This window comes from Ranitomeya imitator, chromosome 1, assembly GCF_032444005.1.
Source record: "Ranitomeya imitator isolate aRanImi1 chromosome 1, aRanImi1.pri, whole genome shotgun sequence".
Taxonomy (NCBI): domain Eukaryota; kingdom Metazoa; phylum Chordata; class Amphibia; order Anura; family Dendrobatidae; genus Ranitomeya; species Ranitomeya imitator.
Window position 1 is genome coordinate 806748700 of NC_091282.1, and position 19243 is coordinate 806767942.

General features: G+C 42.5%; 1 protein-coding gene across 1 annotated transcript in view; it reads left to right on the top strand.

Annotated features, from left to right (window-relative positions):
• TMEM59L (transmembrane protein 59 like) overlaps positions 1 to 19243 on the top strand; it is a 162902-nt gene that overhangs the window by 72531 nt on the left and 71128 nt on the right. Inside the window, exons 2-3 of the mRNA XM_069738989.1 lie at positions 8279 to 8384; positions 10165 to 10259. Of these exons, the coding sequence (XP_069595090.1) occupies positions 8279 to 8384; positions 10165 to 10259 (201 nt within the window). The remainder of the gene's footprint in view (positions 1 to 8278; positions 8385 to 10164; positions 10260 to 19243) is intronic.

A 19243-nucleotide genomic window follows, 5' to 3' on the forward strand; every position in this document is an offset into this window, starting at 1 on the left:
CTGCTCTAGAGGAGATCTGCATGGAGGAATGGGCCAACATACCAACAACAGTGTGTGGCAACCTTATGAAGACTTACAGAAAACGTTTGACCTCTGTCATTGCCAACAAAGGATATATTACAAAGTATTGAGATGATATTTTGTTTCTGACCAAATACTTATTTTCCACCATAATATGCAAATAAAATGATAAAAAAACAGACAATGTGATTTTCTGGATTTCTTTTTCTCAGTTTGTCTCACATAGTTGAGGTCTACCTATGATGTAAATTACAGACGCCTCTCATCTTTTTAAGTGGTGGAACTTGCACTATTGCTGACTGACTAAATACTTTTTTGCCCCACTGTAAGTAAATAGGTGCATGGTCCGACCACAGTATCGACCCCACGTCCGCCTCTATCCGTAGGTCCAGTAACCTATGTGAAACAAAGAAGTAGTCTATTCTGCTGTATGTGTTATGGATTTTCGAGAAGAAGCTATAATCCCTGACTGTAGGATTCAGAACTCTCCAGACATCTACTAGTCTCAAGCTGCGTAGTTGGGATCTAATTTTGTTGATAGAAGATGAAGAATAGGAGGACTTACCTGAAGAGACATCCACCGCAGGGTTCATTGGGATGTTAAAGTCGCCTTCAAGTATCACAGGAGAGGAGCCAGCAAACTCCCCAAGACGCCTTTTGCAGTCAGCTCCAAAAGTCTGTTGCCCTTGGTTTGGAAAATAAACATTGGCTATTACAAGTTTATACGTTGCCCATGAGATGAGTAGGAAGATATATCTGCCATTTTTGTCGATTAAAGAATCTAGGATTTCAGGCATGAAGGATTTGTGGAAAGCTATTGAAACACCTTTTGATTTGGAATACGGGTTAGAGCTGTGATACCATTTGGGATAATTTTTCGTGACACAATGTGGCACCACTCCAGTTTTGAAGTGGGTTTCCTGGAGCAATAACACAGAGACCCGTTGTTTATGACTATCGAACAGGACCCGCCTCCTTTTCTCTGGAATATTTAGCCCCTTTACGTTAAAGGAGCAGAGTTTTATTTTATCCATAATCTAAAATTTTGACAGCTTCTCGTGACATCGTGTGCCCCACCCGCCAGGACACGGGACAGCCAAGTGTGGTAGGGGAAAAACAATGGGAAAGAGGGAAGAAAGACAGGGTAGGAAAAAGGCAGAAATATGTGAAGAACATAGGAAAAGGTGCGTTGAGATTGACGCACCGAGTCTGGTCTCGCATCAGTATGGCTGGGGCAACAAGAAGGGGATGAGATAGCTCCCCTCCTGCCCCCGAACCGTGCACCTCAAATGGAAAAAGGAAGCCGAGGAGAACACCGACCCCCCACCTCCCCGTGAACTTGATAGGTCCTACGATCAAGAGTCTACAGGCATATGATATCCAAGCAAAACAGAATAATAGTGATATTAATGGCATATCTAATAAGGTCGAGGTGTCTCGCTTATTGACAGAGAATTGTAAAACATTAATAACATTCGCGACACCATAAGTTTAAAGGTTCAGAACTTGAGCCAGACCTCCATGGCAGGCCGCCAGTATGTCCGCCTACCCGGCCAGGGGGATCAGCCTAATAACAATATACTGACATAGGACCTATTTAACTGCAGCAGAGCATCTGGACATAACACAATAATAACCAGGAACTTATTGAAACAAGTGAAAAGAAAAATGTAGAAAACAAAAAGGGGAAAAAAGGACTTCATGGAGGATCAGAAGGGACCTCATTGGAGAGCCTTTTCTTGGACTGAGGGACCTTGAGCCACCTTGGAGGAGCGTCCGGAAGTGTTGGGGTTGAAGGCCATTCTGGGAGATCTATTAACGGCAGTTCAAATGTTCCTAGGAAGTTGGCCAGGTCCCCAATTCGGCGGAAGTATGCGCTTTTCCCATTTTTGAATGCTGTTAGTTGAAATGGGAACCCCCATCTATAAGGGATGTCTCTTTCCTTAAGAACTGCTAACAGGGGTTTCAGGGCTTTGCGCAAAAACAAGGTACGCCTGGATAAGTCTGATAGGAGTAAGATTGGTTGGCCTTCAAACTGGAGAGGTCCCTTTTTCCTAGAGGCCATCATGATGGACTCCTTGGTTCTGAAGTAATGCACCCTACAAATGACATCTCTAGGGCGTAAATCAGAGGTGGGTTTGGGACCAAGAGATCTGTGGATCCTATCAAATTCAATGGTACTGTCCTCGCAATCACCCAGAATGTCAAGAAATATTTTCTGAACTGTGCGATCTAAGTCCTGAGGACTGACGGACTCTGGGAGGCCCCGTATGCGAATATTGTTACGCCTGTTACGGTTTTCCAGATCCTCGAGGCCAGAAGACATTTCCTCCAGTCTTATAGTATGGTCCATTAAAATTTCTCTATGTGCCTGAAGTTCCTGTGAGATATCCTCCTGCGTCTTTTCTACATCCTCTATCCGTGATGTAAACTCCTTCTGTAGGTTATGTATCTCCTTTTTGTACGAGTTCTCAAGCCTGCATGCAAAGCCTTCCAGGTCCATTTTTGTTGGTAGAGCTTTAATATATTTGCTTAGATCAGCTATATTCATGTCTTCAGGCAAGTCTTTGTCTCCCTTATTGATATCTGCTGATTTTTTGGGAGAAACATGTGGAGCCTGTGACTCTCCCGAAGAAGAGTTGTTTTTATGTAAGGCTTGCGACATTGTTGATCTCGTGTTCCTTGTTTGGGGCGGCTGATTTAGAAACCGTTTCATATCCTCCGGAAGAGGTTCTTTATGTAGGCTTGTGGGATTTCCAGAGATCTTTTTGTTTTTGCCCATAGATGTCTGCTGCTATCAATTATATCCCAAATAAATGTTTAGGGGAACATGGGGGTGCAGCCATCACCACATTAGCCGTGGCCCCCCATCAGCAAGCCCCCTCCGAGGTGTGTGAGTTTATATTTTAAGTGTTGAGAGGAGCATGTACAGTGTTTCTGACGAGAAGGGGAAGGACCTTTTGCTGTTAATATCGGATCCAGCACTAGGTGTCGCCAGAGATCTAAATTTGTATGCCTTGGTTTTGTTAGATAGAATGCTGATAGATTATTTTCCTATATTAATAAAATAAAGTCTGATGAAATACAATGACAGGCAAACTGCACCACTTCTACAGCAAAAAAGGAGAGGAAGAGCACACCAACAAATAGACGCACCAGAGGTTTCAAATGTGCTGAGTCACGTGGGTGCTTCTTCATGAGGGGAACTGTCCCCAAGATGGCAACCACCTCCCAGTGGCGGGAAAACAGTCAAGGCAGTAAACACAATAGTGGGTACTTCAGAGGTCTCTTATCCCACCTGTGTGATTATATCCCGATCCAGCCCTCCCCCTCGACGGGGTAAAACACTAATACAGTGGCTGTGTGAGCAGCGTTGGTGCCTGGTAGGAGTTCCCATAGTCGGGCTTACCTTGCGCCCTCCTGTGTAGGAATAACGCTGGGGCTGTCTAGGTCTGGTCTTTAGCGTCGGCGGTAAGAAGCAGCGACCCCGGTTAAGGTCCTCGTCGCTGCAGGGTCAGAAGCGGTGCTCCAGTCTTAGAGGTCCGGAGCGGTCGCTGTAAGTCTGTGTCTCGGCGCAGCGGCCGAGCGCCAGCAGGCCGCGCCGGGCTCCGCAGCAGAGCGGCCCACCTCCGGGATCTCCGCCTCCGCCTGCGGCCCCCTGGCGTCAGCGGCCCCGCGCGCCCGGACCCAGCGACCTCTCCCGTAAGGCTCCGGAGCGGGTGCTTGCCGACTCTCCGTGTCGGCCGCAGCACAGAAGGAAGGGACTCCGTTCCAAGCGATCGCGGGACCCGCGCGGCGGCAGGAGCTCCTGCCGGGGATCGCTCCCGCGGTCACAGCGTCCCCCTCGACTTCTTGTCGCCTCAGGCGGCGACCCCGGAGGCGTAGGCGCTCCCTCTCGCCCATGCGCCGCGGCTCAGCGCCCAGCCAGCTAGGTATCACCAGGCGGTCAGAAGGTTCAGATCGCCTTCTGGGATCTTTACCCCTCACCGCAGGTGTCCCCCCTGGTCAGTCGCTCCGCCGCGCCAGGTCTCAGCGCAGGCAGGGAGGTTCTTCACTCCCGCGCCGGGGTGCCGTGGAGGAGGGGGCGCCTACTGCCGCGTCTGTCCTCTCTGGATCCCGGCAGTTCCGGAGTGAAGAAGGTCCGGCGGGGCTTCTTGCTCTGCACGGGGCTCTCTCTGTTGCTGCGGTGTGGATTTCTCCCGATGGATCCTCTTGCTTGGTTCCGGCGCGGAGAGAGCCGACGGCGCCGGCGAGGAACGACCAGGGGACTACACAGCAAGATGGCGCTGACCAGGTAATGGCGCCAAATCCTCCCGGACACTCTCCGCTCCCGAACGGCCACCTGGTTCTTCTTTACGCCCCTCAACCGTCTCGGTGTGACCCCAGCAGTGTAGGGACGCTGGGAAAGTCTTTTATCCCATCTGTAGGGGCAATAAATGAGGTCTTTTGCGGACTGTTAGCAGGAGCTACAGCGAGCTGCGTCCTCTCTGTTTGAGATCCAGGCCACGCCCCCCCTCTTGTAGGTTTTAATGTTTTGTGGCCAATATGAACATGCTTTTAACCTCTGCATGTGTACCAACTCAAAATAAGCTAAATTTTTGTGGTTTTTTTTCTCATGCCAGCACATGCCCGGGCCTGTTTGAGGTTCCCCAATGACCATCTGGATGATCCAGAGGAGGCAAGGAAGAAGGTCATGTGCTCAGATGAGACAAAAATAGAATTTTTTGGTATCAACTCCACTCAGTATGTTTGGAGGAAGAAGGTTTAGTACAACTTCAAGAACACCATCCCAGCCGTGAAACATGGTGGGGGGAACATCATACTTTGGGGGTGCTTTTCTGCAAAGGGTACAGGACGACTGCACTGTACTGAAGAGAGTATGGATGCGGTCATGTATTGCGAGAATTTGGCCAACAACCTCCTTCCCTCATTAAGAGCAATGAAGAGGGGTTGTTTCTGGGTCTTCCAGCATGACAGTGACCCAAAAAGCACAGTTAGGGCAACTAAGGAGTGACTCAGTAAGAAGCATTTCAATGTCCTGGAGTGGCCTAGCCAGTCTCAAGACCTGAACCCAATAGAAAATCTTTGGAGGGAGCTGAAACACAATGTTGCCCAGCGACAGCCCCGAAACCTGAAAGATCTGGAGAAGATCATAGTAACATAGTAACATAGTAACATAGTTAGTAAGGCCGAAAAAAGACATTTGTCCATCCAGTTCAGCCTATATTCCATCATAATAAATCCCCAGATCTACGTCCTTCTACAGAACCTAATTGTATGATACAATATTGTTCTGCTCCAGGAAGACATCCAGGCCTCTCTTGAACCCCCCGACTGAGTTCGCCATCACCACCTCCTCAGGCAAGCAATTCCAGATTCTCACTGCCCTAACAGTAAAGAATCCTCTTCTATGTTGGTGGAAAAACCTTCTCTCCTCCAGACGCAAAGAATGCCCCCTTGTGTCCGTCACCTTCCTTGGTATAAACAGATCCTCAGCGAGATATTTGTATTGTCCCCTTATATACTTATACATGGTTATTAGATCGCCCCTCAGTCGTCTTTTTTCTAGACTAAATAATCCTAATTTCGCTAATCTATCTGGGTATTGTAGTTCTCCCATCCCCTTTATTAATTTTGTTGCCCTCCTTTGTACTCTCTCTAGTTCCATTATATCCTTCCTGAGCACCGGTGCCCAAAACTGGACACAGTACTCCATGTGCGGTCTAACTAGGGATTTGTACAGAGGCAGTATAATGCTCTCATCATGTGTATCCAGACCTCTTTTAATGCACCCCATGATCCTGTTTGCCTTGGCAGCTGCTGCCTGGCACTGGCTGCTCCAGGTAAGTTTATCATTAACTAGGATCCCCAAGTCCTTCTCACTGTCAGATTTACCCAGTGGTTTCCCATTCAGTGTGTAATGGTGACATTGATTCCTTCTTCCCATGTGTATAACCTTACATTTATCATTGTTAAACCTCATCTGCCACCTTTCAGCCCAAGTTTCCAACTTATCCAGATCCATCTGTGGCAGAATACTATCTTCTCTTGTATTAACTGCTTTACATAGTTTTGTATCATCTGCAAATATCGATATTTTACTGTGTAAACCTTCTACCAGATCATTAATGAATATGTTGAAGAGAACAGGTCCCAATACCGACCCCTGCGGTACCCCACTGGTCACAGCGACCCAGTTAGAGACTATACCATTTATAACCACCCTCTGCTTTCTATCACTAAGCCAGTTACTAACCCATTTACACACATTTTCCCCCAGACCAAGTATTCTCATTTTGTGTACCAACCTCTTGTGCGGCACGGTATCAAACGCTTTGGAAAAATCGAGATATACCACGTCCAATGACTCACCGTGGTCCAGCCTATAGCTTACCTCTTCATAAAAACTGATTAGATTGGTTTGACAGGAGCGATTTCTCATAAACCCATGCTGATATGGAGTTAAACAGTTATTCTCATTGAGATAATCCAGAATAACATCCCTCAGAAACCCTTCAAATATTTTACCAACAATAGAGGTTAGACTTACTGGCCTATAATTTCCAGGTTCACTTTTAGAGCCCTTTTTGAATATTGGCACCACATTTGCTATGCGCCAATCCTGCGGAACAGACCCTGTCGCTATAGAGTCCCTAAAAATAAGAAATAATGGTTTATCTATTACATTACTTAGTTCTCTTAGTACTCGTGGGTGTATGCCATCTGGACCCGGAGATTTATCTATTTTAATCTTATTTAGCCGGTTTCGCACCTCTTCTTGGGTTAGATTGGTGACCCTTAATATAGGGTTTTCATTGTTTCTTGGGATTTCATGTATGGAGGAGTTGGCCAAATTCTCTGCAAGAACTACAGGGCATGTCTGACCTCCGTAATTGCAAACAAAATTTTCTGTACAAAATATTTAAGTTGTTTTTCTATTGTATCAAATACTTATTTAATGCAATAAGATGCAAATTAATTATGTAAAAAAATCATAGGTGAAGTGTGCCTACTATATACATGACAGACCTCTCCATTCTTTGTAGGTGGGAAAACTTGCAAAATTGGCAGTGTGTCAAATACTTATTTTCCCCACTGTAGGTGTGTTCCTTTAGAGTGACATCACAGGATGATCAATCAATAAAGTGCAATTTACATATTTAAAAAATAGCAATATACAGTAAATCAGAAGTTAGTACATGTGAAAAAATACATCCAGAGAAAAAGAGGGGAGTAAACGCACATAGGGACATAGTGATGGATACAGATGAGAAGGGAGTTATGGAGTTGCTCACCTGAAAGGGGTGTGATTGTCACATGAATATAGATTTTTCACTCCACAGTGTTCCTATGTCAGGGGTGATGTGGAGACATATGACGTCTCTATCACCACTGTGGATGTCCGGTGAGGTAGGTATCGGTGCTGCTGTCCACAGATGAGAGGTCAGGGACGTCTGCTCTGTCAGCGCCAATGTTGGAATAACTGACCGAGGTCAGTGCTGGGCAGATACTGACAGCCAATGAGTGTGCAGTGGGTGGGGCTGGACACTGGGGCGGGGCTAGCTCTGGCTGTGAGCTTAGCCCAGTACGCTGCCCGGTTAGGAAGAGCGGCATGTAAACAAGCTTGGTGTAGGCAATGAAGTGAGATTCAGGAGGAACGAAAGGTAGAAACCAAAGCAAAATGTATAGGATTATTGTGAATTGCAATACAGCACAGATTGGGTTAAAAAATGTTGGATTTCAGGGTCGGACAACTTCTTTTAGTTAAGTTCACACAGGGTGTTTTTTTCAGTGTTTTTTTTTCTGCAGCAAAACCTGATCTGTTGGCAAGAAAGAAGTTGCAGAGAGCAAGCATGTTTTCCTTGGTTTTTGCTTGGGTTTTGGCATGCTAGATTTGTCTCCTGTGTATGCTGATAATGTTTAGTGTTGGAAAATAAATGTCATATTCTATAGAATCAGGTTTTGGCAGAAAAAACGCAGAAAACCTGATATCTGTGTTTTTGGTGTGCAAAGCACAAAATACTGATGACAAAAAAAAACCAATGTGTGTGCATGAGATTTCTGAAACTGCATAGGCTTTGCTGGTACTGTAAAACGCAGCTGAAAATGTGCATAAATAAAACACAGCAAAAACGCCCTGTGTGAACTTCGCCTTGAGGTATATGTGATCTCATTATAATGTTGTATTATACCAGACACATAACAACACATGCAAAGTGAAGAGATCTGAATCCACCCTGCTTTTCTTTCCCTACAGGATGATGTCCTTGGTGCCTGCTACAGAGGGTGCAGACTCTTTTCCATTTGCCACTTTGTGGATGTCACTGCTGATATCAATACCACTACAGCTGAATGCGAGTCAGGTAACTGTGGAACAAACAGAAGGATATATCTACATTTGTCAAATAATGGTGTTGAGTTACTGTCAGAAAATGAGACCCAATGAAACACAAGTGTTTATATTTGGCAGTGAATGTAAGGAGTTATGTTTCTATAACATTGTTATAATGACCTATCATTAGGCTGTCATAACGCCATTGGTGCTGACTCCTTATGCCAATTGGCAAAATGAAGGGGTCTTCAAGCTCTTTTCCATAAACCCTAACAAGTGCCTCTTCTCACCTGCTTTGTCTTGAAGGAGAGTACAGAAAGTGATATATTGGTAAACGCTGAAGCCATTAATCAAGACAAAGGGGAAGGCAAGGGGCAGGGCTTATAGAAGAAAGCCTTGACACTGGTTATAACCGGGGACCAACCACTAAGCATTTGGAACTAAATCTGCATATCTATAAAATCTCTGTTATAATTAGACTTGCTCCTTATCACAATGTGTATCACATTCCTAAGTGGTCCTGTGGTTAGTTTACTAGTGAGAAGGGCACTGCTAAATCACATTTAACCCCTTAACAGTCTGTCATTGGACGTCTCCCCTGTTTGGTGCGGGCTCTGGCGATGAGCCCGCACCTTTTCCGGCACCTGACAGCTGATCTGATCAGCTGACATGTGCCCGAAACAACAGCCGCGGGTGGAATCACTGACAGCGTCATTTAACGATGACATGCAGGAAGCGGGTCTTTATCTCCTCCTATCGGCGCCCGTGTTACTTGTCCACGGGTCGCTGATGGGTTGGCATGGTGACCCGGGGTCAACAGGAGACCCCTGTGGTTGTCACTGCTGGATCGCTATGAGTGCCGCCTGGTGGTCGGCGCTCATAGCAAGTGAGCATCTTTGCACAGGACTGCAGCCCTGCTCTATGTAGCAGAGCCGATCGGACGAGTGCAGCTTCAAGTCTCCCATGGAGACTATTGAAGCAAGTAAAAAGTAAAAAAAAAGTTTTTAAAAATATACAAAATAAAAAAGTTCAAATCAACCTCCTTTCGCCCAATTCAAAATAAAACAATACAAAAAAATCAAATATACACATATTTGGTATTGCCGCGTTCAGAATAGCCCGAAATCAATATATAAAAATAATTAATCCAATCGGTAAATGGCGTATTGAGAAAAAAAAAATCGAGATGCCAGCCCCAGATCCCGAAAAATGGAGGCGCTATGGGTATCAGAAAATGGCAACTTTTTTTTGGTGTGCAAATTTTGCATTTTTTTTTCACCACTTAGATAAAAAATAACCTAGACATGTTTGGTGTCTATGAACTTGTAATGACCTGGAGAATCATAATGGCGGGTCAGTGTTAGCATTTAGTGAACCTAGCAAAAAAAGCCAAACAAAAAACAAGTGTGGGATTGCACTTTGTTTGCAATTTCATTGCACTTGGAATTTTTTTTTCCCATTTTCTATTACACGACATGCTAAAACCAATGATGTCGTTCAAAAGTACAACTCGTCCCACAAAAAACAAACCCTCACATGGCCATATTGACCCAAAAAAAAAAAGTTATGGCTCTGGGAAGAAGGGGAGCAAAAAATGAAAATTAAAAAATACCCCTGGTCGCTAAGGGGTTAAAGTAGTTGGAGCATAACAAACAGTTTGTTGTTTGCATAATTGTTAGTAAGGGCCAGTAAAGCAGTATAATTACTACAAGCTATTCAAATTTCATACAATAGTATTAAAAATATATTGGATTGTATGCACAAGAGCAATTTACCAGCATATTTCTATATTTACCTTTCTTCTGTTATAGCATGTGCTGAAGCATATTCCAAAACAGATGAACAAAATGGTTGTACAACGGGCTGCAGAAAACAGCTCATTGAAGGTGAAAGCCAGAAGGAAAAGGTAACAGAAGTAATAAATGGATGCATAAACAATTCCATTTCCATCCAATATATGATGTAAGCTTTTATGTGTTTCAATTGTTTTCATAAAAAGAAATTGGAGAAAAAGCAGAGATTCAAATTTTTATTAAAGGGAACCTGTCACCTGAATTTGGCGGGATCGGTTTTCGGTCTTAGCACTTAGCACGGACGTCTTTCTCGCATGAGTGATCCCGGCCTAATTAAGACTCTCACCTATTCCCAAAATCCCATGATCCCAGAACAAGACCAAAAGATATGGTATTGAGTGCCCACCTTGGAGCCATGGTGCCAGCACAAGCTTGAAAGCTGAGAGTTCAATCTGTGGAGGAGATCAGGGGTATGGTACCAAAACATCAATATTCTATACTGATTTTCCTTGTAAAGAGTGCAAATGGACAACTTGGACGCTTTTTACCAGATAGTCTGCCTACACTGTGGTGGCAACCACCTCCCTAGGATGGACTCCCATCTGCTCATATAGGGATGTTTTAGTTGTTGGCCTCCCTGGGGATAATTGAGAATCCTATATATTTCCGAAATTACTCCTTTGGTTGACGGACCCCTTTTGCAGATCCTCTCAAAATCAGGCGGCAAAGACACCTTCGGTATACCATAGAGGCAAGAAGTAAAATGCCTAATCTGCAGATACCGGAAAACTCTTTATTAGAAGTGGCAAATTTGGACTTGATATCATCAAACGGAAGAGGCTCCAACATGTCCCCAACTACTAGACCCGCAAATCTGAATAATCCCGCAGATATTCATGGGTGTACCATTACATATTCTATACTATTTGGTATTAGTGGCTGATCTATGAAGGAAATCATTGGTGAATTAGGGGAGGCCATACTAAACCTCTTCATACGTGAAAGTCAAACCTCCCTCATAAACTGCATAGGGCCCAACAAAGATATTGGAATTTTAGTGGACTTATTTGTCCACAATAATGAATTCAGATGGATTAGTGCCAGCCATAGTTTTTTTTATTTCTGTCCATTTATTATAAGCCCATAATGAAGCCCACGAGGGAATCCTACGTAAATAAGCGGCCAAGTAATATTTAACCAGGGTAATTTTTACAATTCTGACCACTGTCACTTTATGAGGTAATAACTCTGGAATGCTTCAATGGATGCCACTGATTCTGAGATTGTTTTCTCATGACATATTGTACTTTATGATAGCAGTAAAAGTTATTCGATATGACTTGTGTTTATTTGTAAAAAAAACAAAACAAAACAGAAATTTGGCGAAAATTTGTAAAATTATGCAATTTTCAGATTTAATTTTTTTATGCCCTTAAATCAGAGAGTCATATCGCACAAAATAGTTAATGAATAACATTCCCCACATGTCTACTTTACATCAGCTCAATTTTGGAACCCAAATTTTTTTTTTTTTGGTTAGGAAGTTATAAGGGTTAAAAGTTGACCAGCGATTTCTCACTTTTTCAACAAATTTTACAAAACCATTTTTTTAAGGACCTCATCACGTTTGAAGTCACTTTGAGGGGTCTATATGGTAGAAAATACCCAAAAGTGACACCATTCTAAAAACTGCACCCCTCAAGGTACTCAAAACCACATTCAAGAAGTTTATTAACCCTTCAGGTGCTTCACAGGAGCTGAAGCAACTTGGAAGGAAAAAATGAACATTTACCTTTTTAGTCACAAAAAATGATCTTTTAGCAATGATTTTTTATTTTCACAAGGGTAAAATTAGAAAATGGTCCTCTAACGTTATTGAGCAATTAGTCCTGAGTACGCCGATACCCCATATGTTGGGGAAAACCACTGTTTGGGTGCATGGCAGAGCTCGGAATGGAAAGAGTGACGTTTTGTATAGCAGACTTTGATGGAATGCTTTGTGGGCGACATTTTGCGTTTGCAGAGCACATGATGTTAATAAACAGTGGAAATCTCTCACAAGTGACCACCTTTTGGAAACTAGACCAGCAAAGGAATTTATTTATATATGTGGTTAGCACCGTGAACCTCCAAGTGCCTCACAGAAAATTATAATGTTGAGTCGTGAAAAAAAAACAACACATTTTTTCCAAAAAAATGATCTTTTAGCCCAGATTTTTTTTATTTTCACAAGGATAACAGGAGAAATTGCTCAACAACTCTAGTTGACCATTTTCTCCTGAGTACGCCAATACCCCATATATTGGGGAAAACCACTGTTTGGGTGCACGGCATAGCTCGGAATGGAAGGAGTTTTGGATTGCAGACTTTGATAGAATGGTCTGCGGGCATAATTTTGCATTTGCAGATGTGACTAAACAGTGGAAATCCCCCACAAGTGACCCCATTTTGAAAAGCGCACCCCTGAAGAAATGTATCTAGAGGCATAGTTTTATAGTAATTATAATGCTTTTGGTTTTACTGGTGTATGAATTAATAATGTGATGTTATGTGTAAGATGTGCGGGGTACATCAGATTATAAAAGTGTGTTGTGTCAACAGGGTATAAACTAATTTTATTAATTTGTGGATGTGTAGTACACTTTGAAGCAATCCTTAATGCAAAGGCCGGGTTTCTCAGGGCAGGTTTCACAATGGTAAATTGTGTCAATTCGGATTCCCCTTTTGGAGCATACTCAGCACCGTTTTTGTGATCGTCCTGTCCTCGCTGTTTGGGGAACCTGTCCTGGGAAATGTTGACCTGGGACACTACGGGCACTATCAGTTTGAGAAGTACTTGGACCCTCACCTTCCTAAGTGCCAAACATTAGGGCCTTGATGACTACCTCCTGAAACTGAAGGAAGGTCCCCGTATTGACTGCAGATCGGAACAGCACAGAAGCATTGTACTTTGCCATCTGTACAATGTGCATGGCCAATTTTTTGTACCATACTTTAGCTTTTCGCATGGCACTGAATGGCTTGAGGACTTGATCTGAAAGATCTACACACCCCATGTACCGATTGTAATCCAAGACACAATCTGGCTTTGGGCCTTGTGTGGTGGTCACACGAACACTGACAAGGGAGCTGTTGTCATGGTGTATGGTGGTCAAGATAAGGGCATCTTTTTTGTCCTTATACTTGACCACCAGCATGTTGTCGCTGCATTGGGATCTGCTTTCGCCTTTTCTCAGTATTTGTCCAATTAGCGTCTTAGGGAAGCCTTGCTGATTTTTTTCACAGGGTGCCACATGCAGCTGTACCTCTGGCAGAGAGGGTCCTCAAGAGTGGGATGCTGGTGTAAAAATTATCAATGTAGAGGTGATAATTGTTAGCAGATATGCAACAGATACAGACTTATTTGTGTGCAGGAGGAGTTTACACTTTTCTGACAGTAGATGGCGATGTTGTTACTGTTATATGCTTAGCTGAGTGTAAAGCATATGCTTGTACTTTGGTTTCACTTTCTCTCTGGTAAAAGGTCCTTCAGACTTCCTGTTATGCTGTATTAAGAAGCTGATGCATGTACCTCATTTTCTGTGTAGATAAAAGTTGAATTACCCCATATAATCTTCTCTCACAAGTTTCTTCTGCGACCAAACTATGCAACAGGTTATGGGCCCAGCATAGAAGACAAAAATGACTTGGTGAATGCAAAAGAATACTTCATATCAATTCTCTCCAAACAAGTAAGACAAATAAGTTAAAGATAAGCAGCAGTTCAGACCTGAAACTCAAAGTAGCTAAGCTGAACAATGAGAACTATCAGTTATGGAAGTTCAAAGTGGAGATGTTATTGTCTAAAGATGATTTATGGGAGGTAATTACTACAGACAGACCCAATGATAATAATCAGACATAGAATAAGAAAAACAGACGAGCAAGAGCTACTATCAGCTTATAAGTGGAGGATGATCAGTTAATCTACATAAGAAATGAGAATACAGCAGAGCGAATGTGGGAAACATTGAGAAAGCTACATGAAAGATCCAGCTTAAATCACAAACTATTCCTACTAAGAAAACTTAACAAGATGAGATTAAGTGCAAGGAAAGACATGCAGGAGCATATAAACTCCATGATGGAGGTGGTAACACAGCTGAGATCAGTCAGTGAAGACATTAAGGAAAACCATATAGCAACAATATTATTGTGCAGTTTACCAGATACATGCACTGCTCTGATAAATGCACTAGAGACAAGACCTGAAGCAGAGTTTGTAAATACCAGACTTGTAGATGAATATCATAGAAGGAAATAGCAAACAAATGATTCTTCTGGATTAGTGAAAATGCTCTTAAAGCGACAGACAAGAAGCCCCATAATACAGAGACAAGAGAATGTTTCAGATGTAAGAAAAAGGGACATTTAAAGAAAGACTTTACTATATGAAAAGCAGAACATCAGAAATTACACCCAAAGGAGAATAGACAGAAAGTAAAAAGTTCAATTTATAACCCACATACAGATCACTGGAATGGTACATTTAAAGTAACTGATAAAGAGTCATCGTCAGGCTGGTTTATTGACTCAGGAGCAACAAGTCACATGACTAGTGATAAAAGCTTTTTTACTGAACTTGATCAAAATAAGAAGGAAACAATTTATCTTGCAGATGCGAGTAAAATAACCACAGAAGGTATTGGACAAGGAAGGCTAATCTGTCCTGATAGATTTGGGCATAATAATTCAAAATTACTAGTAAAGTGTTATATGTTCAAGGACTAGAAGGAGGATTGTTATCCGTAAAGCATCTGACAGCCAAAGGACTTAGGGTACCGTCACACTATAACATTTAGATCGCTACGACGGTACGATTCGTGACGTTCCAGCGATATCGTTACGATGTCGCTGTGTCTGACACGCAGCAGCGATCAGGGATCCTGCTGAGAATCGTACGTCGTAGCAGATCGTATGGAACTTTCTTTCATCGCTGGATCTCCCGCTGTCATCGCTAGATCGGTGTGTGTGACACCGATCTAGCGATCTAGCGATGCGATCCAGCGATGCGTTCGCTTGTAACCAGGGTAAACATCGGGTAACTAAGCGCAGGACCGCGCTTAGTTACCCGATGTTTACCCTGGTTACAAGCATTAAACTAAAAAAAAACAAACAGCACATACTTACATTCTGGTGTCCGTCAGGTCCCTTGCCGTCTCTGCTTCCCGCACTGTGACTGCTGGCCGTAAAGTGAAAGCAGAGCACAGCGGCTGTGCTTTCACTTTCACTTTACGGCCGGCAGTCACTGAGTGCGGGAAGCAGACTGCAAGGGACCTGACGGACACCAGAATGTAAGTATGTGCTGTTTGTTTTTTTTAGTTTAACGCTTGTAACCAGGGTAAACATCGGGTAACTAAGCGCGGTCCTGCGCTTAGTTACCCGATGTTTACCCTGGTTACCCAGGGACCTCGGCATCGTTGGTCGCTGGAGAGCTGTCTGTGTGACAGCTCCCCAGCGACCACACTACGATTTACCTACGATCACGGCCAGGTCATATCGCTGGTCGTGATCGTAGGTAAATCGTATAGTGTGACGGTACCCTTACTGTAAAATTCAAAGGTGATAACTGTACAATCCTAGTGGGAGATAAAGTAATAATTAATGTCAAAGCAGGTGAACAATTATATCATCTAGACACATTAAAGGAACAGATTAAGTTATGTACACATGATCACAAGAATTGTATTCACGTGTGGCATAGATGTCTAGGACACAGACATTCTGAGAGTATAATGGCGTTACAAAAGAAGAATTTGACAAAAGACCTATTGATATCTGATTGCTCAATTACCGTAAAATGTGAATGTTGTATAAAATCTAAAGCTACAAGAGTATCTATACCTAAAGAGAGTGAGACAAAAAGCACAATACCACTTGACTTGGTACACACTGATGTATGTGGCCGCATCAAAGTGACCACATCAGGAGGTAATATATATATGGTGGCCTTCATAGATGACTACTTAAGATACACAGTCACGTACTAGATAAAGAACAAAAGTGACATTTTTTTAAAATTAGAAGACTATGTGACAAAGTCAAATACCAAGTTTCAGAGGAAGCCAATCATCATCAGAAGTGATAATGGAGGTAAATTTACAGGACACCAAATAGAAAACCACTTAAGACAGAATGGAATAGAGCATCAAAAGACTGTTCTATACAACAGAACGGGGTAGCAGAAAGAAAAAACAGAACTCTGACGGAAATGATAAGATGCATGCTAACAGACTCAAAACTACCAGAGAAATACTGGGGTGAAGTAGCAATGACAGCTACTTATCCAAACAGACTTTTTTCAAGAAAACTGAAACAAAAAGATGTGAACTGTGGCAAGGTAAGAAACCAAGTGTGAATCATTTAAGAGTTTTTGGTTGCAAAGTTTTTGTGTTTATTCCAGAAGAAAACGCTCCAAACTTCGAAACAGAACCATTGAAGGAATATTTATCGGATATAGTGACAATTGCAAAGGATACAGTATCCTCGATCCCAAGACAGACAGAATCACAGTAACAGTGTAACATTCATTGAAGATCTAAATGATGACATAATGACATCACTGGAAAGGAAAACAGAGAAAGGACAGTGATATAACTGCAGGAACATGTGATGAGAAAGAAGTGGAAATTGATGAAAATCAAAAAACTGAAAGTCAAGAGATACAGCTCCATACAGACACAGAACCAAGATGCTCAATAAGAGAAAACAAGAGAAGACAACCTCAACGTATCATACAAGGCAAGTACAAATAAAATATATGAACCTACATCTTGGGAGGACATATCTCAACTTTCAGAAGAAGAGGCCATCAAATGGATAAAGGCTGCAGAAACAGAAATAAAATCCATGCATGATTCAAAGACATGGACACTGACAGAACTACCAAAAGAAAAAAAGGCTATAGGATGTAAATGGGTTTTTAAAGTAAAATACCAAGCAGGCGGCACAGCTGATCGATACCGAGCAAGACTCGTAGCTGAAGGCTATTCTCAGAAATATGGAGAAGACTATGATGAGACATTTGCTCCAGTTGTCAAACACACCACAATCAGAACTTTGTTTGCAGTTGCAGCAACGAAGTAAATGCAGTTGAAACATGGATGTAAAGGTAGCCATTTCTGAATGGAGATTTAGCAGAAGACATTTACATGGAGCAACCCCCAGGATTCAAGGATAAACTGAAACCAAACACGATTTGTAAGCCACAGAAAAGTACATGCGGTTTAAAACAAGCCGCTAAAGCATAGAATGATAAAATCACAGAAGTACTCATTAATGAACATTTTCAAAGAAGCAAAGCGGATCCTTGTCTTTATACAAAGAGACTGACAGACAGATGGATCTATGTGCTGATATATGTGGACGATATTTTAGATTGTTTTGAAAAAGAAAGAGATGAAGTGGAGAAAGTGAAAACTTTCGATCAACACTTCGAGATCAAAGATCTGGGAACTGTGAAACAGTACCTATGAATACAGATAGAAAGAGAAGACAGGAGTTTTCTTCTTAATAAAAATCACATGATTCAAGACATAATCGAAAAATTTGGATTGAAAGATGCAAAACCAGTAAAGTATCCAATGGAAACCAACTATCTGAAGGAAATAAGTAGTGAACAGAATCTATTTCCAAATAATAAACAGTTCAGAAGGGCAATGGAAAAATTATTATGTCTTGCGACTGTTAGAAGGCCAGACATTACAGCAGCCGTGGGAATTTTGAGCAGATGCAGTAAAGAGAGTAATCCGTTATTTGAAAGGGACTAGGAGTGTTAAATTGAAACTACCTGCAAGTGAGAAATGCATTTTAACCAGATATGTTGATGCAGACTGGGCTGGAGATCCAATTGACAGGAAATCTACCAGTGGCTATCTTTTCTTGCTCTCAGGCGGACCAACTAGTAAGAAACAATCTATAGTAACACTGTCGTCGACAGAAGCAGAATATGTCGCTGTAGCACATGCCAGTCAAGAAGTTCTAGGATTAAGACAACTGCTAACAGACTTAGGACAACAACAATTGGAACCAACAAAGATGTATGTGTGATGTATTGCACATAGTCTGTTTAGAGTCTTGTGTTTGGATGCGAGGAAGACACAGTAGACACAGGTTTAGTTATGACTTGCTTGTATTACTGCATACAAGTATGCCTCAGGAAAAAAGGCTTTACACAATAGCAGGTACACAGGCAGGAGACACGGTAGATGACCCGGCAGGTCAGAATTAAAGGTTAAGTTCAACATTAAGCAGAAACTGGTTCAGAGTCTCTCTCTCTGTTACTTCCCTTGCGAATGTAGATTAGCATGCAGCAGAGTTCCAGTGTCCACAAGTGTCCCAGAGATCCACAGTAGAAGATGGAAAGAATACTAAGTGCAAGACTTCCAGAAGCAGGTCACAGGCTGACTGCAGACATGATTCAGAAGCACTGATTGAACAGCTGAGGCTGCTTATAAAGGCAAGAGGCGGAGAACAGGGCGGAAACATAGAAGCTAGAAACTCCATGCTGACTCAGGCCAAAGTAGCTGTAGCAGGACAAAGCAAAATGGCTGATGGAAAAGTTAGGTTTCAATAACAGAAAGCAACAGCAGATATAGCAAAAATACTGAGAACCTTACAGTATGAGGACAATCAAGGATGTCTAGTTCTTGCTCAGATGGAAAGAGTTAATCCAAGAACTCAACACATTGATGTGAAGTTTCACTTCTTGAGAGATCAGCAAGAACAAGGAATCCTAAATTTAGAGTACTGCCCAACTGAAGATATGACAGCGGATATTTTCACAAAGGCATTGAATGCTGAAAGACATCAGAGACTGATGAAGAAATTAGGCTTAACTGAATAAGTCATTACTGTTGAGAAAGGATGTTGGCAGATATGCAATAGAAACAGACTTATTTGTGTGCAGGAGGAGTTTACACTTTTCTGACCGTAGATGGTGATGTTGTTACTGTTATATGCTTAGCTGAATGTAATGCTTATAATTGTTGGACTTTTGTTTCACTTTCTCTCTGGTAAAATGTCCTTTAGACTTCCTGTTATGCTGTATTAAGAAGCT